The sequence below is a fragment of the Canis aureus genome, chromosome 24 (assembly GCF_053574225.1).
Source record: "Canis aureus isolate CA01 chromosome 24, VMU_Caureus_v.1.0, whole genome shotgun sequence".
Lineage (NCBI taxonomy): Eukaryota > Metazoa > Chordata > Mammalia > Carnivora > Canidae > Canis > Canis aureus.
This window is the reverse complement of record NC_135634.1, coordinates 4,746,849-4,772,876: the sequence shown is the minus strand read 5'-3', so window position 1 is coordinate 4,772,876 and position 26,028 is coordinate 4,746,849. Positions and strand designations below refer to the sequence as shown.

Genomic DNA, 26,028 nt, shown 5'->3' with positions numbered 1-26,028 from the left:
ATCACCACAAAGTATCTTCAAGATTCTATATTTAATGCCAGGGATGCCAAGATGTTTAATTTAAAACCATTACCTAATTTCTCTATAGCATGTTGGATTTTAAAAATATCTCATTTTCAAAGTAAGATGGTTTAAGATCATCTTAAGGACCCATATGCAGTGACGCTTCTATGATGTTTGTAGGGAAAAATGAACCAGAAACTATATAGGTACAGTATTGTTTATTATAAACAATCATATAACAGTATATAAGTGCATCTGAAGGATAACTGAAGCCTAGATATGATCATCAAAAGCATTACTTGAATCGAAAATAGTTCCTTTTTTGTTGGTTTGTGTTACATTAATTTGAACATGTGCCAGGATCCTCTAGCCTTGTCATACAGTTCAACTGCTAAATCATAACAGGGGAAGACAAATTTGGAATGCATGTTATATTTTGCTTTAGTTGTTGAATATATATACCAGATATTCAGGACATATTCAAAGTTAAGCAGGTGTTTAAATTCTAGCAGGTTATATTTACAAAATGCTGTTTGTGTTGCTTCTAATCCCTTTGTTATTGCTTCTAATCCCTTAGAAGACAATGAAAGGGGGGATTCTAAGTGCTAGTGCTATGTTGTTCAATTTTCCTGATTTATACTGAATGTAAAAAAACAAAAACAAGTGACATCTTTATAGTTCCAAAGCACTGGCAGATAGTAAAATATCGTTTAAAACAAACTTCTCACATCTCAGTTTTTAAACAGGAAAGAACAACACAACAAATGTTCTGGGGTTAAGAGCAGGCCAAAACGTCATTCTCTATTGCACAACCCTTGTCCATGGCAATCTTAAAAATGTTTGGCATTGTTGGTGCCTTTAAATGGCTTAGCATGTCCACTTTGCTAGTTATCCTATAAAAGAATGCTATTACATTTTTTTTGATTGTCCATCTCAAGGAATGAATGCTAAATGAGCAAATGTAGAAGTCTGAAGGCAAACGCTGCATTACAACTTTGGACAATTCTTGCCAGCAAAAATGTTAAAAGGCTGAAGAGAATGTGACTAGTTACGGTGACTGAACGGTTAACTTTTTTGAATTTCACTGTAGCCTAATGTGGACTTTTTGTGAGATAGGACTGGTGATGATGCAAATGTACCACTTTAATCATTTGTTTTTCAAAGGAGTAACACAGGCTTGCTGGAATATTTTGTCTTGGTTTCCCAAACCTGCATGAACATCAGGTTTGTTTATTTTTTTAATGTAATTTATAACTAATCAGTTACAATTAATTCTGCAAAGGTATAAGGTTATCAGAAATTTGAGCATTTGTGAAGAGATCAAGAAAGCTATGTTAGGTCTCTGGAGCAAAAACCATGTGTCCTTGATATTCTCACAGACCTGTACTCATATGAGGAAGACTCACCATATTTATGCCTTTTCCAAGAAAAGGGGAAATGGGCAAAAATTGGAAAATAAGGGAGTAAGGGGAGAAAACAAACAATTTTGAAGCACTGAAGAAAAGTAGCGTCTATCCGAGGAAGACTTCATCCCTTACCTGATTGCTGAGAAGAGAAGGGAAGTAAGTTTCAAAATACAGACAATTAAGAAATCAGTTATATTTTTTTCAAGCAAAAATAAAGATCGTAGGTTTGGCTTTGTATGAAAAGTTCTGAAACATGAAGATGTTTACTAACAGGTTTACTAACAGACTCTCCAGAATCTGGGACTGTCTCTGGTTTACACTTGATTCCACAGTACCTAACACTGTTCCCCGCCATATAGGGGCACAGTACATAGTTGATGAACCAATGGACTACAGGATTTTCTAAACACTAAACGGACCACCTAGTTTTAATGTAGGCTGTACTATTTTCTATTGCATATAGGAAAGTTTCTATTAGATAACACTAGTCCTTACAAGAGGCAACCGTAGGAGCTCACGCAAATATATCTTTTTCACAGGATCATTTCTACCTTGAATACAATTTAATGAGAAGCAACTACTGTGTGCACTAATGCTAAAAAGAGCGGAGATAGGATGCATAAATGAAGAAACCTCTTGGATTACTGAAGTACCATCTGTTACAAGTATAATTACCTTCTTAAGCTATACATTTTCGAGAGGGTGTGAAATATTTCTCGAAGCAGTGCAGTGTTTAGTGGGTAGGGATTTTATATATATATATAAAATTATATATATATAAATATATATTTATATGTAAAAGTACCTAGAAATGTGGGGAATGTTCCTCTCCTCTCTTATCATCCAAGAGTAAATAAGAACAGGTTTTTAATACGTATATATATATATGTATATATATGTATATATATTTATTTATTTAAATGTCCCACTCTTCAGTACCACTGTTCCCCAGAAATTCTAGGGGTTATGAAATTATTATTTCATTTGGGAAGTTATTTCCAGGTATGAGGCTTCAGCTTTATAAGAGCCTACCAGATGTGCTCAGCAGACCGAGACACTAAGTTAAATAACTCCTACATTTGACCCCAGCAATGTGTCCAGATTTTCTCAAGGCTTCACCACGGTTTTAGTCATCTGTAAATAGTATGTGCCAACATGTAGGGGAAATGTGCCCTTGCTTCATAAAGTCTTTTAATGGGAATGTGAGAAGGTGTGAATAAACATAGGATGCTTTTGTCCAACCGTCTTATTTTACTGCTTCGTCCCCATCCAGAAATTACGCACACGGTCCTCCAGCTCCCTGTGCAGACTCAGAAGTCTGCCAGACTGCCTGACTGGAAGAACCAGGAAAGCAGGGCCCTGGTTCTCCTACGTGGAAAGCAAGTGTCTCCCTGGGTGATTCTTGGACTATGTTCTGGTCTTATTCTGTAATTTGAGAATATACCTCATTTCATGTTATTTTCATATGAATCTTCCCATGTATTAGACTCTTTTCTTTTTATAGTGGCAGATCTTGAAACAACATTGACTCCCAGCTTCACAGTCTCTTTTCCAATCACAGTTTAAATTTATCTTAAATGTACCATTAATATTAGCACAATAGTCCAGCTATAGGTATTTCAACTTGAGAAATAAAATAATTTATGTGACTCATCTTACATAATTGATTTTACAAGCTTGGGTTTTTTCCCCTTCTTGCCAATAGCACTGAAAGTGAGATTGTTTAAGTGATATGGGTTTGGTTGCTTTCTTTTATCCAGAAGTGTTACTTGCTTTAGTGCTGCTAGTACCCTGATTTGCAATAAACAGTTTTGATATTTTTCTGGTAGGCCACACAACATGCCTTATAATGACATGGCTGACTAATGCTGCCTTTTATTCTGCCAACATTTTTCAAATTCTATTGACACAGTTGCCTTTTCTAATCACGTTGTACTGGCACCGGGTTAACTAAAAATTCTAGCACAAAAAAACTGGTGATAAAAATATGAACAGTATATATTATATGTATTTACATATGTACTTAGAAACTTCTGTTAGTTGCAAATCTGAAATGGTATAAGCCACTGCCTGCAATAGCATCTATTCTATAGAAATGTAGATTAAGACATAACGGGCTGTTAAGACACTGAAGAAATCGGGTTATGTGGAGAACCCATCTGAGTGAGAACTTTGTCCAACCACTGCAGTGGTCCGTGAAGATGAATCTCAATCCAGCAGGGGGTGCTTGTGACATCCTGGCGATGATACTCCGCTCCCCAGCCCTGAAAAGGAAGAACAGAGCCTAGAGTGATGGTGTCTGACTTTCCTGTCAACCTCCAGAGATGTGAGCCAAGCATCAGTGCACACAGAGCCCATGCACCAGAGCAGCTCCTGAAATCTGAGAGGGCATGCACTCTGCCCTCCTGTAAGTACAGGACAATTTTTGCATTGAGACATCCTAAGATGAGTCCAAATCAGAAGATTCCCTCTGGGCTCACAGCTAAATACATGGACATAAAGATGGTCTGGTCTCTAATCACATCAGAAACACTGGCAAATCATTTTTCTCTTCTACAAGGAAAGGAGCCTGACCTTATGTTCAACCCCTTACTGCTGAAGACAGTGTTTTACACAAAACAGATGCTCACTACAGACCAGTGACTGGATCTGAAAGGCGTAAAGACAGAGTGAGGGTGCTTTTGATTATTCAGGGTTGGTTAACAAAACTTGTTTCTTCTCTATCTCTTTCTGGCTCACTTTTATTACCATTCATAGGAGAGGCTATAAAAATAAAAAAAATTGTCTATCTTTTTTCTCTATTATACATCAGTGACAAATTACTTTAAAGATGAAGAGAGAGGGATGCCTGGGTGGCTCAGTGGTTGAGCGTCTGCCTTTGGCTCAGGGTGTAATCCCAGAGTCCTGGAATGGAGTCCTGCACTAGGCTCCCCGCAGGGAGCCTGCTTCTCCATCCTCTGCCTATGTCTCTGCCTCTCTCTGTGTGCCTCTCATGAATAAATAAATAAAATCTTTTAGAAAAATGAAGAGAGATCACAAATCACTGTTATTGGGAACAGTGATTATCAGTAGTACAGAAAAAATTGGATCTCAACACAACCATGCTGCCTGATGATACCTTACATTCGTGACTGCAAGCCTCAAGGGCACCTCTGATGCCACCTGCAATTGAATGACACTCCCCCAGTCCCTGTGCTCTCCAACTACCCCCCCCCATGCCCCAAATGACTGCTCACTCCTGCTCCTTTTCCCTAAAACCTCTAACACCTACTCCCCAGTCTGTTTGTGAATGATAATATTTATTTTTAAACTTTATTTGAATTCAATTTAGTTAACATATTGTGTATTATCAGTTTCAGGGGTAGAATTTAGTGATTCATCAGTTGCATATAACAGCCAGTGCTCATCACATTGCGTGCCCTCCTTAATGCCCATCACCCAGTTACCCCATTCCCCCACCCACCTCCCCTCTAGCAACCTGTTTGTTTTTAAAGTTCAGTGTCTCTTATGATTTGCCTCCCTCTCAATTTTCATCTTATTTTAACGAAGCATGAAGCAATCAGAAGAGTTTCTATAGCATCTGCACCAAAACACTCAGCCTTTTTTACTTCTCACTACAGATTATCTGTGCTTCCAAATAAGCCAGTCCATCTAGTGGTGCATAAGACTCAACTGCCTTCCCAAGGACATAATTCCAGCAAATCTCCCCACTCTCTCCTACAATATTTTTTTTTCTGCTGGATCATTCCCATCAACATAGGAACATGCTGAAATATCTCTCATCTTCAAAATACTTCTTTTGGCTCTAACACTCCCACTACTTACTGCCCTATATCTTTGACCCCTTTTCTAGCAAAAACTCTCAAACGAGTTGTCCAAACAGGCTGTATCAATTCCTCTCCTTCCATTCCTTCTTAATTCCATTTTGATCAGCATTTCAACCCCAGCCTTTAACAAAACTATTCCTGCTAAGATAAAAAGTGACCTCTATATGCTAAAACTAATGATCCACTCTCTCAGTCTTCGTGTTACTTGGGCAGTATGTGATTTAGTCCATCCCCTCTCCTCACCATACTTCCTTCTTTTGGTTTAACGAGCACCTAACTTTCTAAGTTTTACTTCGGCATTGGTTACTTTTTCTCAGTGTTCTTTGCCAGTTTTCTCTTTTCCCCCATCTTTTAAGGTTGAAGTGTCCTAGGGCTCCGTCCTAGAACCCCTGATCTTCTCTGTTAAACTCAAACTGTTGGCAATTCCACCCCAGCTCACAGATAAATACTGTGCAGATGCTGACAATTTCTAAATTGACATCGTCAGCCCAGTCCTTCTCTCTCCCTAAATCCAGACTCGTACATCTAACTGCTCAGCATCTCGACTTGGATGTGTGTTGGACATCACAAAGTTATTCTAAGACTGAAGTCTTAATCTTCTATCTATACCTGACCCACCTGCATTTTCTCCATCCCAGGTGGAGGTAACTTCATCTCTCTCACTCCTTTCTTATACCCCACATGGAATAACCTGCACAACTCAGAATCGCTCCCCTTCTTACAACTTCTGTAAGAACGCTCCTAGTGGGAGCAACCATTATCTCTCATCTGTACACTGCAATGGCCTTCTAGCTGGTTTCTCTGCTTTCCTCCTTGCCTGCATAATACCTGCAATCCATGTAGCAGCTACAGTGATCCTTTAAAAATGAGTCAGATCATGAAATTCTCTGCTCAAATCCCTGCAGGTGCTCCCCATTTTGTTAGAGTAAAAGCCGAAATCCTTGTGGTGAATCTCACCCTCCACCCCCACTCTCAGCTCCCTGGCTCACACTCCAGGGACCCTGGCCACCCTGCTCTTACAAATGTCAAGGGTATGCTCTTGCAGTATTGTTTGCCCTTCCCTCTGCACCTACTGCTTCCCCTCCAGATACTCTTATGACTTAACTCCCTTGTCTCCTTCAAGTCCCTGAGGCCCACTCTGCCCATCGTTTTAAAACTTGCAACCTACCCCTCCCCCAGCACTCTAATTCCCCACAGCCTGCTCTAAGTTTCTCTTTCCATTCACGTTCTTTGTTATAGCTGTTGTTTAACATCTGTCTCTCCCTCCTGGAATATTGATTCCATTAGGGCAGAGATGTTGACTGATCACTGATGTACCTCAATGTCTAGAATGGTGCCTGGTGTGACACATGGTAGGTGCTCAATAGTATCTTATTGACTGAGTCCTAGACTCAGTTAAAAATCAAAGCTAAAAGATGCCTTAAAGATGATCTAGTCCATCACCCCTCAGTCGTAGCCACCAGTGTTTAGTCTTGTAATTTCTTTTTTAATTTTAGTAATGTATTTTATTCAATTTGATATATCTAAAATATTATATCAATACATAATTGATATGATATTACTAATGAGATATTTTACATTATTTTTATTTGTACTGCCTCCCCCCACCAGCCCTGGTTTAGTTGAGATATATTGATAGACACTGTGTTAGTTTTAGGTGTACACATAATGAGTGGATATATGCATACATTGCAAGATGATCACCACAATACGTTTAGTTAACTTCTATCACCTCATATACTTACACATTTTTTCCTCCGTGATGAGAACTTTTAAATTTCTTTTAAACTAATCAGTTGTGTTTTCTGTAAATTATATAGCTTTATGAAATAGATCTAGCTGATCTTAGGGCAATCATATATGCTGGGTTATATGACAGTGAAATAATTACTTCTGATGTATTGGCATTTCATCCTCATTTTAAAAACATGGACCTGGAAAAAATAACTGTTGAAGCGAATGATTGTTCATTAATGGCAATTCAATGCCCTCTGCTGGCTGCAAAGCATCAGAACATTTAAAATGATTTCTAGGTATTTGCTAATTGCTTTACAATATAAAAATGCTTTTAAAGCCTAACAGTAAATTTGAGTAAAGCTGCTTTGTCATCATGAAAGAAATGGTTTCAAAAAGCCATTTTTAAGTTGGAAACTATATTCTTGATTGCTATTTTTACAATAATTACTAGAATTAGAAATACAATAAAAATAAGAGTATAGGGGATCCCTGGGTGGCTCCGCAGTTTAGCGCCTGCCTTTGGCCCAGGGCGTGATCCTGGAGTCTGGGGATCAAGTCCCGCATGGGGCTCCCTGCACGAAGCCTGCTTCTTCCTCTACCTGTGTCTCTGCTTCTCTCTCTCTGTGTGTCTCTCACGAATAAATAAATAAATCTTTAAGAAAAAAATAAGAGTATAGAAAAATAGGACAATTATTTTTTTTAATTTTTTAAAAAATTTACTTATGATAGTCACAGAGAGAGAGAGAGAGAGAGAGGCAGAGACATAGGCAGAGGGAGAAGCAGGCTCCATGCACCGGGAGCCCGATGTGGGATTCGATCCCGGGTCTCCAGGATCGCGCCCTGGGCCAAAGGCAGGCGCCAAACTGCTGCGTCACCCAGGGATCCCAGGACAATTATTTTTCATGGTAATTTCAAAGGATTAATAAATCTTACATTGAAAACAACCCGGAAGGGATCCCTGGGTGGCGCAGCGGTTTGGCGCCTGCCTTTGGCCCAGGGCGCGATCCTGGAGACCCGGGATCGAATCCCACATCGGGCTCCCAGTGCATGGAGCCTGCTTCTCCCTCTGCCTGTGTCTCTGCCTCTCTCTCTCTCTCTCTCTCTGTGACTATCATAAATAAATTAAAAAAAAAATGTGTTTAAAAAAAAAAAAAAAAAAAGAAAACAACCCAGAACAAGCCATACTGACTTCTTGGATGGATATGCGACAATGTGAAAACTGTCACATGTAACCAGATAGTTTGATAAATAAACTCAGATATTCAAATATTAGAATTATCTGCAATTATCTGCTTTGCAAGAGATAAAACAGCCAAAGACTTCAGCATGCAAATCCAGTTGGTTGTCTTTCCCACTAACTTCCTCAGTTCTCCAAAGCCTTAAGATCCACGTCAGTAAGATCTAATTTGAGAAATTCAACAAATATTCATAAAGAGAACATCTACTAGTCTCTCAGAGTTAATCACACTCACCCTAATATTTCTATCCCAATTTGTTTGTGCCTCATAACAGCACTTAATGTACACTACATTGTATTAGAGCCACTACTGTCTATTTTGTAGCTTATTTATAAATATTATCTCTCTGTCAGCCTGTATGCTTGCTAAGAGAAAGGGCAATGTTTTAATTCAGATAAATTTAGCCACATTTATTAAGAGACAACAGTGCTCTTAACAATGTGAGAGATTAAAAAAAAGCCTCTGTGGCATGAAATCCTATAAAATTATCATTGTCACTTTATCTTCTGCATAAAAAAATCAGATTACTACCTTAACTGGTTATTTCTTCAAAAGTGAAATGTTTAAGAGTGTTTTTGTAACTGCTAAACAAGAGAGCTGACCCTCACGGAGGAGCTCTTCCCAAAAACAACTATGGAGTTCCAAAGGAAAATCCCAAAACAACAATAAGAAAAACACCCTGTTGCCTACTTATACTGGCTGTATAGCTGCCACATCACCCAAAGAATGCTTTTTGGTTCGTCTTATTTTGTTTTTTACACTTTCTGTCTTAATATCTGAAAGCAAGCACTCCTTACCTTAACAAAGCTCATGCGGATAGTGCACATCTTGGTTAACTCATACACGACTTCGAATCCGTGGTGAACTGACTGAGCGAGCAGCTGTGCGAAGAGCTGGTTGTTGAAGATCTTCAGACTGCAGCCACTGGGGATCTTGCACACAGTGGCTGGGTGGAAGCCATGCTGATAGTTGCAGTTCCGGCTCTGCACAAAGATGCTGCTGTCACTCACACACTCGGCGTACACCTCTCCCCCAACGTAGTACAAATGCACACCTACGAGGTACAAACAGGATCCTCAAGCACCAGCACCGTATTTAGTTTTAGGTTAACACCATTCCCTTGTCATTGCGACCTCAAGGTGTGTGACTGATTACTGGGAAGTTAATTTTAATTTCACCAATCATGGTAAGAAGTGATCTACATGCCAACTTGTTCTAATTTCAGTCTGTTGAGTTTTTTCCCATGAGTCCATTTAAAAGTGAACTGTAACCCATGTTTACAATGGTTGCCAAGGCTCTTGTGTGCCACTCCTTCCATCACTCTTGAATTCCTGTTAATTCACTCTAAAAGTAGGCTCTCGGAGGGCCTGGGTGGCTCAGTGTGAGCATCTGCCTTTAGCTCAGGTCGTGATCCCAGGGTCCTGGGATCGAGTTCCGCATCAGGCTTCCCCAGGGGAGCCAGCTTCTCCCTCTGCCTGTGTCTCTGCCCCTCTCTCTCTCTCTCTCTGTGTGACTATCATAAATAAATAAATAAAAATTAAAAAAAGGCTCTCATAATATTAGATGCAAAGTAAATACACAATTCAGAAAACATCACAGAGTCCTTCAAGTATGTGTATCAATAAAAAAATAAAAATTGGGCACCAATAGTATCATGGAAATGTCACTGGAGTGCATACACTAAACCTGCTTCAGAGGAAACAATAAATGCAGTTTACATTTTATTTTAACAATTATGAATCCATTCCTCTTAACAAATACCTTAAAGAGATTAATTCCATTTAAAAACTTGCCCCCTACTATGATAGATAACAGAAATAATGCCTGTATTTTACTTATGAACAACAAAATTCTTGCCACCGTTTTAGCTGTAAAGACTCACAATCAAAATGTAGCTTATGCTACTTTATCTCACCCTCTGGGACTTAAAAAGCAAAACACCATCCTGAGATTAGTGCTGCCCACACTAATTTTCATTCCAGATTAAATCTGAGTTGATTCTCTTCCTCCAAGTGTCTGGGTTTAAGACCTAACATGCACTATGGCAAGGGACTGGAAATAGATAAAATGAAGAAATTCTAGCCTAGTAAATATTAAATACCAGCACAATTTTCACTAGTTCTAGCCTCGTGAATATTAAATACCAGCACAGTTTTCCTCAGTAGAGGAAAACTCCACAGTTAACCTTTCTGCAGAAACAAAATTCTCCAGCATCATGTGTGAACGTGACTATAAACACAATCACCATGTGGTCACAAGGGGTTCACAGAAATAATCCAGAATATACTTCGAGTGATGTGTTTTGGATCTCCTCAAACTGCAAATACTCATTTTTCAATAACAGAATTTACAGACCTCCAAGGGGTCCTGCAGAACTGTGCATGTAGGAAACCAGAGCTGGCCAGCTGCTCAGGTTCTAAGGGGCACTTGTAGCGACTAGGCATTAGCTCTGACTGCCTCCCAGCATATTGTTTCCTTTTCCCATCTCCTCTGCCTTAACACAATTTAAGAAACGAATGGTTCTCAGCACTCCGTATTCCAGCCACATGGCTGAAGAAACCGCTCAGGAGTCACAAAGCTAAAAGCCCAGCACGTGATGCTCAGTCCCAGGTTCCCCTTTCACCACCTACTCTGGACGGGCCTCCCTCCTCTTTTTTTCCTTAGCTTTCAGATTCCTCTTTTTTCTCGTGTCCCTTCTCACTCTCCCTGAATAGCCTGGGGTCTGGCACCCAGGGCCCCAGCTGTGAGGAGTAGGCGTGATGATGGTCCTCTTGGGCTAGGCCGTAGTCACCTGGCTGCAGGGACGTGGTGGGGGGGAGGCAGGGGCAAACACAAGCAGACCTCCTTTGCCAGGCTCTGCGAGCTCCCAGGGAAGGCCTGCCTCTGCAGTGGTTGTGGTTTTTCAAAAGAGGGTGAGCCAGGAAGGGAGTCAGAGAATGAGATTGCCAAGGGTTCAGTATGTATTTGAACTGAATGACTTTCAAATTTATAAACCTCCTAGAACCTACTAAGGAGAATGGATAGGATTTTTGTTATCTGACTCTGGTCTTTACTCCGAGGATGATTTTCAATCCTATTGAAGTGTTATCCACAACCACAGCACAGTTGGCAGTGTAAGGAAAGCAAAGAAGAGCAGGGGCCGGCAGGCAGTAGTTTGGTGTTCTGAGTGAAGAGAGAGGGCAGAGCGAACAGGATGAGCACCCAGAGGCCTGAGTTGGCTCAGAACAGCAAGACGAGGGTGGAATTGAACCCCAGGGTGAAGGAGGCTGGGCTCTGGCATCTAAAGAAGGCAAGTAGGTAAATGATTTAATTTACATCCACTTGATAGGCCAAAAACAGTGGCTTTAAAGGACTTGTATTTTAGATTCAAAATCTCCATAGAGAACAATGAGCAATAAGGATGTCCAAAGAAAGTGCTTCCTGAGATGCCAGAGAGGACCGGGGCAGTGTGGTCCTCAGGCAAGCCCTTCTCATATCTCTTGGGCTGCATCCCTCTATATCTGGCCTTCCCATTGGCGGTGAATGCTGCTCACGTTTTATGGGATGAGGGATGAGGTTACTTAGGACCAGAGACATTGTCAGTTTGATTTGGATCTGCTAAGTAAGGAAGCAAGCGTGGTCCCCTTTGGTCCTCTCCTATAGACTTGAAAGACAGAGAAATGACAGGAAACACTGGGAAGAATGTGGGTTGCTTAGTTTGGAGAGCCAGTTCTGCGGCTCTGGACCCTAACGGGGGAAAGAGAAAGTCGGAGTCCAAGAGTGTTAGAAATGCACGTGGGTCCCCTGCTGACTGGGAGGGATGGGCAAATACCAGCACAGCAAGTCAATCTCATTACCCCACTGTCCTGCTCAGAGACTCCAATGCCTCTTCATTCCCCTTAGGATAACCCCAAACTGACTGGCACAAACTCAAACCCTCATTATAGGTTTGTAACTGACCTTCCCCCTGCCTTTGGTGCTCTGTCTTCTGCATACCATTTTAAAAACCTGGCTGAATAACTGGAATCATCAAGAGCTTTAAGAAAGTGTGTATTTCTGGGTATAATAACGGTACTTTTAGAAATTCCTTATGTAGCTATATACATACTTAAATCTATGAAGAAAGGATATGAAGTCTAAGATTTACTTTAAAACACTCATGCAAAAAATCTTGTGGAGGCACAGAGGAAAAAGAATGCACAGAACGTGAATCATCACTGAAGCTGGAGTTGGTGATATGAATAGTCATTACGTGATTCTGTCTACTTCTGTATATGGCTAAAATTTTCCAAATTAAAAAATGTTTTGGGTAGCCCGGGTGGCTCAGCAGTTTAGTGCCGCCTTCAGCCCAGGGTGTGATCCTGGAGACCTGAGATCGAGTCCCATGCCGGGCTCCCTGCATGGAGCCTGCTTCTCCCTCTGCCTGTGTCTCTGCCTCTCTCTGTGTTTCTCTCATGAATAAATAAATACAATCTTTTTTAAAAAATGTTTTAATGTGTGATCAAAAAAGCAACAACATAAAAGCACTGACTTCCAGATCCATGCCAGGGCTTTGGTTCAGAGGACAGGGCCTCCACAGGATGGTGCCTGCAGCTGTGCACTGCAAGACTTCGGGATGTACTTCGGCCTTCCAAGATTTCTATCATCGTTATGAAGCTTCTCCAGAAGATGGCAGTAACTTCTCTAGAGAAAGGGACTCCTAATTCATTCACACAAAGCCATCTCTGGGCTGGTGGCAAGGTCAGTCCCCTAAATCTGAATCTGAAAACTTTAAGTCTGTTTGGACAATATGATGAACAAACAGGTTTGGGTCCAATTGACTACACTCAACAGCCTGCCTCAGTCCTCATGCTCAGCTGCTCTCCTGGGCCGGGCTGCACCGTGATACTTCTCTCTCAGCACAGCTACAGCAATCCCGGCCTGTCCTTACAGACCACGTCCCATCCCTCTCCCACCCTTACATGAGCAAGAAAGCCCACTACAGAGAATTTAGAAAATACAGAGAAGGGCAGCCCCGGTGGCGCAGTGGTTTAGCGCTGCCTGCAGCCCAGGGCGTGATCCTGGAGACCCTGGATCAAGTCCCACATCGGGTTCTCTGTATGATGCCTGCTTCTCCCTCTGCCTGTGTCTCTGCCTCTCTCTCTGTCTCTATGAATAAATAAATAAAAATCTTTAAAAAAAAGAAAAATACAGAGAAAATTCAGAGACTTAAACTCAGTCACAGTGCACAGACCAGAAATAATCAAAGCTAACATGTTATATATACCTTTCAGTCTTCTTTCTTTTTTTTTTTTTTAAGATTTTTAATTTATTGATTCATGAAAGATACAGAAAGAGAGGCCGAAACACAGGCAGAGGGAGAAGCAGGCTCCTCGCAGTGAGCCCGATTGGGGACTCAATCCCAGGACCCTGGGATCATGACCTGAGCCAAAGGCAGACGCTCAACCACTGAGCCACCCAGGTGCCCCTCAGTCTTCTCTTTCATGGGTGTGTTTTAAACCTTTCACCCTTCCCCTACTAACAATTTAATTTTATTGTAATAGCCAGGGGATCCTTTTAAATGGAACATTCAGATCTGTAAACTCCCATGATCTGGTCTTGTCTTCTCTTCTAGACTTTCCCATTCCCTTACTCATTTTATTCCACTCACCCTGGCTCCCCTGCTGTTCTTATAGTATACCAGACAGGCTTCTAAGTGTCTCAATTAATTAACTCCAAGAACAAGTTAACTTATTCACTCATCTAGGAGGGCATTTTGCTGCAAACTTATTCAGGCAGGTGTTCCAGGAAGCCATGCTGCTCAGAACCAAATGATCCAAGGTCAGTCCCTTGATCTCATAAAAGACTGATAGGTCTTCCTTTAAAAATATTCTAAGCCGGGGATCCCTGGGTGGCGCAGCGGTTTGGCGCCTGCCTTTGGCCCAGGGCGCGATCCTGGAGACCCGGGATTGAATCCCACGTCGGGCTCCCGGTGCATGGAGCCTGCTTCTCCCTCTGCCTGTGTCTCTGCCTCTCTCTCTCTCTGTGTGACTATCATAAATAAATAAAAATTTAAAAAAAATTCTAAGCCGGGCGCCTGGGTAGTTCAGTCGGCTAAATGTCTGCCTTTAGTTTGGGTCATGATCCCTGGGTCCTGGGATCTAGCCCCACATTAGGCTCCCTGCTTAGCGGGGAGTCTGCTTCTCCCTCTCCCTCTGCCACTCCCCCTACTTGTGCACATTCTCTCTCTTTCTCTGTGTCAAATAAATAAAATCTTAAAAAAAAATATTCTAAGCCAACTTTTTTTTTTTTTTTTGCCATGCTTTATGGTATGGCTTGTAAGCTCCCCTAAAATTTTTTTTTCCAAATTAAAGCACTTCCAAAACAGCTTTCTGAGAAAACTGTGACTTTGCCTTGGGGACCACACGGGGGTGGAGTGCCCTTCCATCCAGCGCGCACTTAGGTGGACCTCAGGGTTTTCACGAAGGGCCGTCAAATCCTAGCCCTTGTTGTTCCTATGGTTTCTTAACTTGGGGATTAGCTCTCGGCCAGTAATGCAGAACCTCCACTCCCCATGTACTCAGCAGCAGCACTTTCAACAAGCTACCTGCAGAAAGATTCCCAGAAGGCATTCAATACTCTTCATATTTGAATTCCATCTTTGGATCAAGTGGCATCAGCAGAAGTCCAAACACAGAACGATGTGGAGAGCAAAATTTTTATCACAACCACAAAGCTGACCTTCAGTTGTATTCTCCTTCCCTGCTCCCCCCAACCCCCAATTTCTGATTTTCTATTTCTCATTTATCATTTCACTGCAAAGGTTTCCTATAAGCTACTTCAAAGTCACTATGGAAAAATATAGGATAAAAATAAACAGAAATATCACCAGTAGAGTCAACACCAATCAATGGCTGGTAGGTCTCCTACCAAAGGAGACATTTAAGAGGTATTTTAGGAAGAATATTAGAATGTATTACCAAGTGCAACAATGAATCTCCCCTGGAAATTTGAAATAAAAGGTTTGCAGGGCCACCTGAGTGGCTCAGTGGTTGAGCATCTGCCGTCAGCTCAGGTCCTGGGATCGAGTCCCACATTGGGCTCCCCGCAGGGAGTCTGCTTCTCCCTCTGCCTATGTCTCTGCCTTTCTCTGTCTCTCTCATGAATAAATAAATAAAATCATTTTAAAAAAAAGAAAGAAAAGATTTGCAGCTATCTTCCTGAGGTGGTCGAAGGGCTGGATGGGGAGAGAAAAGATAAAATGACTCTAAAGGTTCTGTACACCGATGATTCCACCACAGTCATCTGACATAAGAGTGGACAACCAGGTATCAGACACTACCAATTACTCTAATATAAAGAAAATGATTTAAAGATCAACAATGAGGCCTCACACTCAGCTGGGATTTATTACTGTTGGTCACGCTGATGAGACAGGATTCAAAGCTTCATTGGCCAGACCTCAGTGAGGCCTATGCCCATCTGGCTTCCTAATAATGTCTGACCACAGGAGAAGCAAATTACTATCAGAGGTTTCCATTCAGAAATAAGTCATGATTTTCACTACCCAGCTTCTATGTCTCCAAAGGTCACTTTACCTGATATATATACCCAGCCAGAATTCTTCTTCTGAAGTTATCTTATTTAGCATCTTTAAGGCAATTTGAAAGTCATTCATGATACTTCTATTTAATAATTTCATCCTGCTTTCATATTTATCATCTGGTTTGTTTTCATAATACTCATCCTACGCCACCCTCCAGAAGACGCTATGCTGACCCCAGAAGCAGGAAGACCAAGACCCTGAAAGCCTATATGCTCTCTGCAGGTCTGCGACCATCCTTCTAGGTTATGCAGCCAATACGTGGCTGGTTTCTCTCCCCACGTTTTAGTTCAGAAGAATATAGAAAGGAATTATGTATTTGTTTTTACCCTTTCCTATGTGTCTCCTGGTGTTTTCTATTGTTGAGTTTCTGTTTACGTTAGAAAGAAGTCCAAGGCAGAATCTGTTCCTGTTATTTGAAGGGTCTGTGAATCCATCTATAAGCACACTTCGGGAGGATGCCTGGAACGTCTCCCCAACTCGGTTGTTCAGTTCATAGTAGGCAACCGAGCACCAGTGCTGAGGTTCCTCATAGCAAACTGGTCGAAAGTCTGAAAGAAAGAGAGCCGATAGCACATCACTACCATCATGCGGGGCTTCCCATCTCACGATCCCACCTGGATGCTTATATTAATGCTGTTAACCAGACAAGGATGCTCTCTGTGATCTTTTCAAACCTGTCACTTGATGGAAGCTATGTGCAGTTAGCTCATCTGGTTAACACACTTGTGGCATACACATGAGGCATAGAGGCCACGGTGCTGTGACTCTGCCATGCTTAGAGCACTTGTGATCATACTTAGTATTGAGGGGGTCTGACAAACAATGATATGAACAGATCAGCATAGATTCCATCACCCCTAAAGGAGACAGCTCCAAGGAAGGTGGCATGTCATCTTCCTCTCTACATGTGAAAGATGGCATATTACTGTCACTGTACCAAACAGGAGTCGCTGTGACAAGAGTATGTACCATTTTCTAACAAACTAAGGATGAAAAGTAAAAGTTTATGTATGATAAAAGCCAAATCAAAAGCACTGGATAGGACTTTAAATTATTAAACAAAGGGAAAAACTTCTATGTAGACTCCCATTCTCCACTGTATACATATGGAGTATGTATGTGGCATAAAACATTTTTCAAGACAGCTGTATCTGCCATTAGGAAATCCTAATGGATTTCCATTTCCTAATGGAAATCCTAATTTTCACCTCGATTTTTCAAAGCTAAGTAAGTTGCCAGTAACCAAAGTTCAGAATTCTTTCTTTGCCATGCACACTCTTTCTCTTTTTATTGATTATATTAACTCTCTTTTCTTTGAATATCCTAGTAATTCTTATATCTAGAGTGTGTTCCTATGTGCACTAAAACAGAAACTTGTGAAACATAAATTAGAGGGTTATCATTTGATTTACAAAAGGAACTTTACTTATAAAAGACTTCACCCTGGCAGACTTTAAATCATAAGTTCCGTTAGACCCTCTCTATTCAATGTGGTTCCTGGAAGGGTAGCCCCTGCATCACCCGGAAGCTTGTGAGGAATGCAGATTCTTGGATCCCACCCTAGATCCAAGGAATCAAAATCTGCATTTACATAAGATCGCCTTGCGGTGTATGTGAACGTTAAAACTGAGCAGTATTTATTTATCTAGCCTATTTAAAGAAACAGGTAAAATTCTGTAGAAACCCTACTTATATGTTTGCATATATTTCTAAGAGCACCCCTCTAAGCTAAATCAAAGACAGCACCACAAAACTATAGTATAAACACAACTGGACAAAATTTCTAACTTAAATACCTATTTCTGTACTAGACATCAAGAACTACAAGTATCTAAACATTGAGGTTGAAATTAAAAAATAACTTATTCTAGTAACCAGGATGATAAACATTCACTCTATGGTGCTGAGGAATGCCAAAGTTAAAATGCAAAGCCATGCTATGTGCCCCTTCAAACACATGTGAAATAGCAGGCTGGCTACCTTTTGTTTTATTTTTTTAATTTGTTTTGTTTGGGGTAATGGGAGATGCACTTCAAAAGCTGCTACACTGAGCTAGCTGTTCATCTACAAATTTACCTCTTTTAGACACTGACAGCACTAAATGACTATCAGTTGTGGCATCTACTGGCTGGCCATTCTGGGTCCCTGGGGCTCCTGTGGCATGATAAGGCAGGGGTGGTGTGTCAACTAAAAGAAAGCAGTAAAACAGAGGCATGTCAAACTGATAAACTACACGAAGAGAGTCAGATCCAACCTTTCTTGCTGTGAAACTACTGGGCTGGGTGGATAGTGTTATTGTTCAAGAGAGGCCTGTAATGTAATAAGGCTATTCTGCAGTGACTTTGTGAGTGTCACACAGAAGAAACTGGTTATCCTGACATCCTCACTCAATGGTTGATTAGTTTTGCCCTCTGACTTATGAGTTATCTAAGTTCCAATGACCTGCATGATAAGATTTTCAAATCGAGGAGCTATTCTAGCTTTCTCAACAGCACAGGCGTCTGTTTGTCTGGCTTTCAAAACAGAAAGCTAAATCTTCTTTGAAGTCAGCTTAATTTTTTGATTCCTCTATTGCTATGGATTGTACAATGGCCACAGAGATGCTCTGTCTCTGAGATGTTCTAAATATGCCCCCAAAAATGCCTTGATTATAACCTTGTGCCCAAGGTATACGAAGGGCTCCTCTCCCCAAATGTCAGTTCCTGTAATTGGACAGTGATCATGGTTAGGCACATGCTGTGCATTCTGTAGATAATATCTTATCAGAAAGCAATTCACAACACAATAAAAACTCCCACAGCAGAGGAAAAACTCTTGAGTGAGAGTCTCAGAATAGCTGATTCCTCTTGTATACGTTCCTAAATGTCAGTTCAGAATAGTCTTGTTAACGTTAGTGGTGGATGGAGTTCAGTGGCATGAAAAGTTGAATTGGTCTAACTTTGTTGAATTGAATTTTATCCATTCAAGTAGTTCCCACACTTAAGTGTGCATAAAAGTCACCAGTGAAACTTGTTAAAGATGCAGATTCCTGGTCCCACCCCTCAGAGAGTCTGAGCCTGGAGATCAGTGGTTAGATGTAGTCACATACATTTAACAGGCACTGCTGTCAATTCTAATGCACACCACTTTGTACAACCATGGATAAGGCATTTCCTCCTGAGAAAATAAATTATGACCTTGGTAGAAAAGTTATAAAGCAAGGTCGCTTTTTCTGCAGGTCCTTGAGTAAGTCTATCTATAAAATTCAGGGGTTGAACCATAACACCGTATCTACTCCTAGGCATATGCCCAAAGGAGCTGAAAGCAGGAACTCAAGTAGATGCTTGCAAGCCAGTGTTTATAGCAGAATTATCCACATTAGCCAAAAGGTGGAGGGAAAAAACCCAAATATCCATCACCCAATGAATGGATTGTTTTTAAATGTGGTATACCCATACAGTGGAATATTGTTCAGTCACAAAAATGAAGTAACTGACACAGGCTTCCACATAGTTGAACTATGAAAACACTATCCTAACTGAAATAAGCCAGACACAAAAGGACATATATTATATGATTCCACTTCTTTGAGGTACCTAGAATAAACTAATTCATAGAGACCATAAGTGGATTGGAGGTTATCAGGGCTGGAACAAGGGGGAGGGAAAGAATCAGGAGCTACTGCCTAATGGGTAGAGTTCTGGTTAGGATGAAAAAATTTTGGAAATAGATGGTGGGGATGGTTGCACAGATCTGTGAATGTGCTTAATGCCACTGGATTGTACACTTAAACATGGTCAAAATGGTAAATTTTACATATCTTCCCACAACTAAAAGGTCAACATATGAAAAATTACTACATTGCACACTTTCAGTGTGTGAACTGTATGATTTGTCAATTATATCTCAATAAAGCTGGTAAAAAAAATTAAGGGGCTGAACCAGTTAATTTCAAAATCTCCTATTAGTCTCACCTATCTATGGGTCTGTTACTCAGGTTGCATTTTGCTGTTAATCATTCAGAAAAGAATTAATTTTCTTTGAAATTAAAAGAGCCATTCCCTCAATGAAAATGAACCAGCTTCTGCATAAGATATTGAGTATACTTCCTCAAATTCTTTGTCTTCTTTGCCCATCTGCACATCCCTTCCTTAGTTCACTCCTTATCATTACTTGCCCGGACTGTGACAGCCTCGTTGCTTTTTTGCATGATTGTTCTCAACAGTTATTACCTTTTGAGGGTCAGAGGCTATTGTCAGAATGAATCATCACTGTACCCCTAGCAGTAGCACACTGCTTGGTGCTTCATCAGGGCTCAGTCATTACTTATGGACTCAATCAAATCTGTATCTATAACCCTGCGTTCCAAATGCCCGTGTGGTGAGTCATTTACTCTGCAATCACCTAATGAGTAACTACTGTGTTTTAGGGTCTGCATTACACAAATAAAAGATGACTGGCAGTTGAATGGGGGAAATACATAATGAGGAATATTATCATGTAGTGTGATAAATGCAATAGCAGATGTGTATGGAAACAGGAGCTGTTATTGCTGAGGCAGCAAAAGGAAGACCTGAATAACTTAGAAAGGAAGGGGCAACTCCTATCTTCCCACATTTTATAAGGTCTGTGAGGACAGGGGCAACTTTTACCAATCTTTTAAGCCTCCTTTCAGCTGCCTAAGGCAGTACTTGAATGTGATAAAAGTTCCATAAATATCTGTTAAATAAAAGAATATATGAACACATGAATGAAGCAGATTATAATGTCTAGCACCAAATGGGTTTATGCATGCCTTCAAGAAATTGTCACTCAGGATATAATTTATTTCACACTCACAAGGTGCATATAAATCTCTTCTTCATCATCTAACTTAGACCTACTTTATAGGCATGGCAGCCCGTGCAATTACGACAATGTCCTTAATCTCCCTTTTGCACAGGATATTCCTTCCATAGGCTTTCTCATTCAGCACACGTTTACTGAATAGGTCTGTCTTCAAGATGCTGTGCTGGCTTCACACAACGCAAAAGGAGAATGCAATGACTAGGTGAGGCCTGCCCCTGCCCCAGTGAAGCTATGCATACTTCTTTTGGAGGCAGGGACTCCCTGTGTTTACTGAAAGAGACAGCCAAAGAAAAGGCCAAGTACGGACCCCTGGACCCCTCACGTTGCTCGCTCTCAGGCCAAGTCTTCCTGCTTGGGGTTAAAAGAAGCATTTTATAATCTTATTTCTGCTACCTTAAAAAAAAAAAATTCCTGGAAATTCCCAGAGATGTTCAAATCCATTTAGTTTCTTCCAGAGGATTAGAACCAGAAACCACATCAAAGATATGTTGTAGCTCCAGAAAAACTGTTCCCAGATGGCCCCGATCTTAGAGGTGGCAGGGTCCAAAGGCCCACAGGACCTTGCCATATAAACTGTAAAGTTCCACGTGAATCCTAGTAACAGGGATTGTAATTATGATGGTTCCACCATAAATATTTGAGTTGGGTCATATGCCACGGAGACAGACAGTGAGCTTTTACTGACCTGAGTGTTGATAGGGGCTCTCTGGCTCGGAGGGGCTTCCTGGGGAGTGAGGGTAGCCAGCAGTGCATGGGGACTGTGAGAACACGTGCCCGGGCCCCGGCGAGGGAGGGAACGCACTGCACGGAGGCTGCTGGAAAGAGTCAGGATAGGTGGCGTTGTGCGGCATGAGAGGCTCACTGTGGAGGGAGGTGCTGCGGAACTTGGCTAGCAGGCTGAGCTGGGGGTTATATTCACTGTGCCTTGGCACGAGTACAGGCGGCAGCACTAGGATGAGAAAGGAACCAGTGGATTAGAACTGAACATTGGCTCGTTGGCACAAAATCCGGCAGACGCTTGCTATTTGTGTCTGTCCATTTTTTGATAATAAAACCCTGATTTCTGGGAACTACCCATCCACCATTCTTTGTGCTTATTGTAAAATTGTCAATTAAGGTCCCATCGTTTCCCAGAAAGTGATTTTGGGAAGCGAGCTAAACACCAATGTTTAACATTTAAACACTCTTTTTGCAAACTGCATATTAAACAGGGTATCGAAGAAAAAAGTTTAGAGGAGAACCATTCCACTGTCAGCACTCTAAAGAGACTGCCTATTCAATCTTACCACAGAAATGACCAGAGCTGCCCTATTATCTGGCTTTCTGCAAACCTAATTGTGTCTTCCTTTGATTCTGCCAATAAAGTGGTTTGTATTTTTTATAAAGGCAAAATCGGTTTCTAAGTGATGCCCAAAATATTTTTCTTTCTTTTTTTTTTAAAGATTTTATTTATTTATTCATAGAAACAGAGAGAGAAAGAGAGAGGCAGAGGGAGAAGCAGGCATCATGCAGGGGGCCCGATGCGGGACTCAATCCCAGGTCTCCAGGATCACACCCCAGGCTGCAGGCAGCACCAAACCGCTGCGCCACCGGGGCTGCCCCCAAAATATTTTTCTTTTACAGACCATGTTGAATTATTCAGACGGCCAACCTGGATTTTGGGCTCAGTAGTGCTGCTAGAGTTCAAAACAAACAAACAAACAAACAAACAAACAAACAAACAATTTGTCTTTACCAGAAAGATTTAAAGGTACCTAAAAATGTTAAGTAAAAGAAAAACAGAGTAATAAAAAATAAGTAAAAGATAAGCAGTAATAAAAAAACATAAATAGGGGGTCCCTGGGTGGCTTAGTGGTTTGACGCCTGCTTTTGGCTCAGGGCATGATCCTGGAGTCCCGCATCGGGCTCCCTGCATGGAGCCTGCTTCTCCCTCTGCTGTGTCTCCGCCCCTCTTCTCTCTGCGTCTCTCATGAATAAATAAATAAATAATCTTAAAAAAAAAAGAAAAAGAAAATATAAATAAAGCCTACACTATGTAGTGTTTTTTTTAAATCATAATTCTATACAAAAAGTCAACAATGGATGCAATTCTCAAGGGCAAGTATTATCCAGCTATTCCTAGTTCCTATTGACTTCTAAAGTGTCACAGTGCCTGGCAGAAAGAAGATACTCAATAAATGTTGTTATGGTATAACCTGTGACCAATGTAAGTTCTAGAAAGAGGAGCAGGGAAAACAGAGAGAGGAGGTGGTCAAAGGCAATTGCAAAGCTCTTCTAAGGGAAAATAATTCTTACCGCCAGCTCCCACGATAGAAACCAACAAGAGCCAAAAAATAACATAAACTGTAAACTAAAATATAGTTATCAGAGATTTAAAAAGAAGAAGGAATTTAATATAAATTAGCTAAATTCTCATCTTTTTTATTAGTAAAATTATCTAAAGGTGCAAAGTCTGGAAACAGATCTGTAAGGCATATTATATGTAGGGTTATCTCCAAAATTTTTAGCAATTAATGTATAAACATTGTCTAGGTATGTAAGTGTATTACCTAGAGTTATTTCCATAATTTTTAGTAATAATGGAGGAAACAAGGAAAGGAACTAACCAAGAATGATTAAAAGAGGCTGTTCTTAATTATACTACTGATGTGTTACCACACGCAAGTATTGATGAAAACTTTCATAAAAAGTAAATGCTGGGGATCCCTGGGTGGCTCAGTGGTTTGGCACCTGCCTTCATGCCCAGGGCGTGATCCTGGAGACCTGGGATCGAGTCCCGCATCAGGCTCCCTGCATGGAGCCTGCTGCTCCCTCTGCCTGTGTCTCTGCTTCTCTCTCTCTCTCTGTGTCTCTCATGAATAAATAAATAGAATCTTAAAAAAAAAAAAAGTAAACGTTTTGGAATAAACAGACAAAAACAGTAATAAAATAACAGTAACATCAATCACAAAGGCTTCCCTACCATCATACCTTTATGTCTTTCTTAATAAGCAACAGTTTTTTGTTCTGTTCTTCTTTATTTTCTACCTTTCTTAAGGTAGAAAACATCCAAACATTTAAATGAAAAGTTTTAAACTAAACCACCACAGTTGAGGGCAAAGAAACAAATTATTTCTTCCCCCTTTATTTTTAAGAATATTTTTAAAATTTATTTATGGGACTCAATCCCAGGACCCCAGGGTCATGACCTGAGCTGAAGGCAGATGCTCAACCACTGAGCCACCCAGGTGTCCCTTCTTCCCCCTTTAAAAGCCAGTATGTGCATATACACGTGTAATGAATGACATTACAGAACACTCAACATCATCATGCAAAAATGAGCTGGATGATAAGCCATTAAATTTCCTTTTATGTGTTCCATGAATATGCAGCATTAAAAAGATGACTCTCTCTGTGGATAGTCTGAAAGTGAAGGCCTAGCAAAGTAAACGGTATATGGTTTCTTTTGCAATGATGCTTCATCACAATGCTAACAAGTTTCAAATAAACATTCATTTTTCTTTTCTGGGTGATGAAGAATTGGAATAATCTCTGTGATTTCAGTTGTAATGTAAAATACCTACAATGTATTCCTAACATTAATAAACATAAAGCCTCACACTGAGTGGAGACTTCTGTTTCTTTATGGGCTGAAGATCTGAGACACCAAAAGAAAGAAAAAGGGTTTGTTTTCTTTTCTTGAAACAAATGTCTTGATAATGTATTTTTACCATCCATGTAAAACCAAAGGCAGTGATTTTTGTAAAGAAAACCGATGGTGTCATCCTGGTTTTTACTCAGCTTGACTGGCTAGTTTACCTTACATTTACACTGATCATATTTTTAAATACTTCCACTCAAAACATAGCTGTCCTAGTCCATTTGGGCTGTTATAACAGAAATACCATAGAGCGGGTGCTTTATAAACAATAGAAATTTCTTTCTCCCAGTTCCAGGGGCTGGAAAGTCCAAGACTGGGGTGCAGCATGGTCAGATTCTGGGGAAAGCCCCCTTTCAGGCTGCAGATTCCAATCTTTCATGTCCTCATGTGGTGGAAACGGATGAGGGATCTCTGCGGGCTCTTTTAGGAGGGCACTAACCCCATTCATAAGGGTCTGTCCTCATGACTGAATCACCTCCTAAAGCCTTCACCTCCTAGTACCATCACCTTAAACATTAGGTTTTCACAACAAGTAAATTTGGAGGAGAGGACATAAAACGTTCGACCCATAGCAATAGCTATCCCTAATCACTAAATTCTATTTCTAGTTCAAAACTACTGCTTACCAATATAACATAGTGAGATTACAGACATTGGTTTTGATTTTATGCCACCTTCTAAATACAACACTATCTTAACAACAAAGCATTATATGGGTGAGAACAGTAGCAGGAGTTACTGCCCATATGGGGTGCAACTTAGAGCTGAAAAGCTTTTGTATCTCTTTCAAAAGTCATGTGGTTTTGAAATACAGGTATTTTATGTAAAGAAGAAATTATACTTCATTTTGAAATAAGCTCCACTTGCATGGAGTAAAATCAGCATATGCTGTGAAAACACTTTTTGCATAGAAGCTAGGCCGAAGCCATTCAAAGTGAGATTCCAGGACTGGTAACACTTTACCAGCTGCTGGGTACCAGTCAAGGAAGAAATTGAAATTGAGAGTAAACATTTAGAAACTTTAATAGCAATTTGACAGAGTAATTTTATTCTGTTGAAATGCAGATATTTTTAAAGTAAAAACAACAACAGCAACAAACTGGGCTTGCATTTGTAAGTATTTTTAAAATTTCATTTGCTAGTAATCATTTGTATTACAAAAATATTGATATTTGAAGGATTGGAAATTTAAGAATGAAAACTGGTCCTACAGAGAGTTAGAAAAGAACTTAAATAGATAACTTAAGTGGTTGTGTGAGTAAAAATAAAATCAGAGTGCAGCCTTCAATGTTCCTAAAATGGGGGTAGGAGTGTCAGAAAAATAGATTTCAAATGCAAAACTTAATTAAGCTTTATGAAAACTAGGAACTCAGTAAACTTGCTTAACATTCTCATCCTCAGTGTTTTCAAAATATTTACTTTAAACATGGCCAGAAAGTTAAATATAAATTTACCTTTCCTGACAAAAAAATCAAAGTTAGGAATAAAAAATCCTGGGGTAGCCTAACTATTAAACTTAAAATTAATACAATCTCCACCCATCTTTCATTTCAGAAACTCAATAAAACATAATGATATGAGATCTATTGGCCATATGTAAAAATATTCACATTGTCATTTCTAAAAAAAACCTTATATAAACTAAAATACCAAATAAACCTTTAAAATTATGTTTTCTAGAGGTGCCGGGGTGGTGCAGTCAGTTAAGCGTCTAACTCTTGCTTTCAGCTCAGGTCATGATCTCAGGGTCATGAGATCAAGCCCCATGTTGGGCTCTGCGCTCAGC

At 40.4% G+C, this 26,028-nt stretch overlaps 1 protein-coding gene across 15 annotated transcripts in view; it reads right to left on the bottom strand.

The window, feature by feature from the left end:
* Positions 1 to 206: 206 nt before the first annotated feature.
* Positions 207 to 26,028, bottom strand: part of SMAD9 (SMAD family member 9) — a 75,660-nt gene continuing 49,838 nt past the window's right edge. For 13 of the 15 annotated variants that reach the window (XM_077868001.1, XM_077868012.1, XM_077868005.1 and 10 more), the window contains 5 exons: positions 21,288 to 21,551; positions 17,852 to 17,962; positions 16,102 to 16,323; positions 9,009 to 9,265; positions 207 to 3,673 (listed from right to left, as the gene is read on the bottom strand). In XM_077868001.1, the coding sequence (XP_077724127.1) occupies positions 3,530 to 3,673; positions 9,009 to 9,265; positions 16,102 to 16,323; positions 17,852 to 17,962; positions 21,288 to 21,551 (998 nt within the window). In that variant the 3' untranslated portion in view covers positions 207 to 3,529. The remainder of the gene's footprint in view (positions 3,674 to 9,008; positions 9,266 to 16,101; positions 16,324 to 17,851; positions 17,963 to 21,287; positions 21,552 to 26,028) is intronic. The other 2 variants (XM_077868013.1, XM_077868014.1) reach the window with 2 other exon arrangements.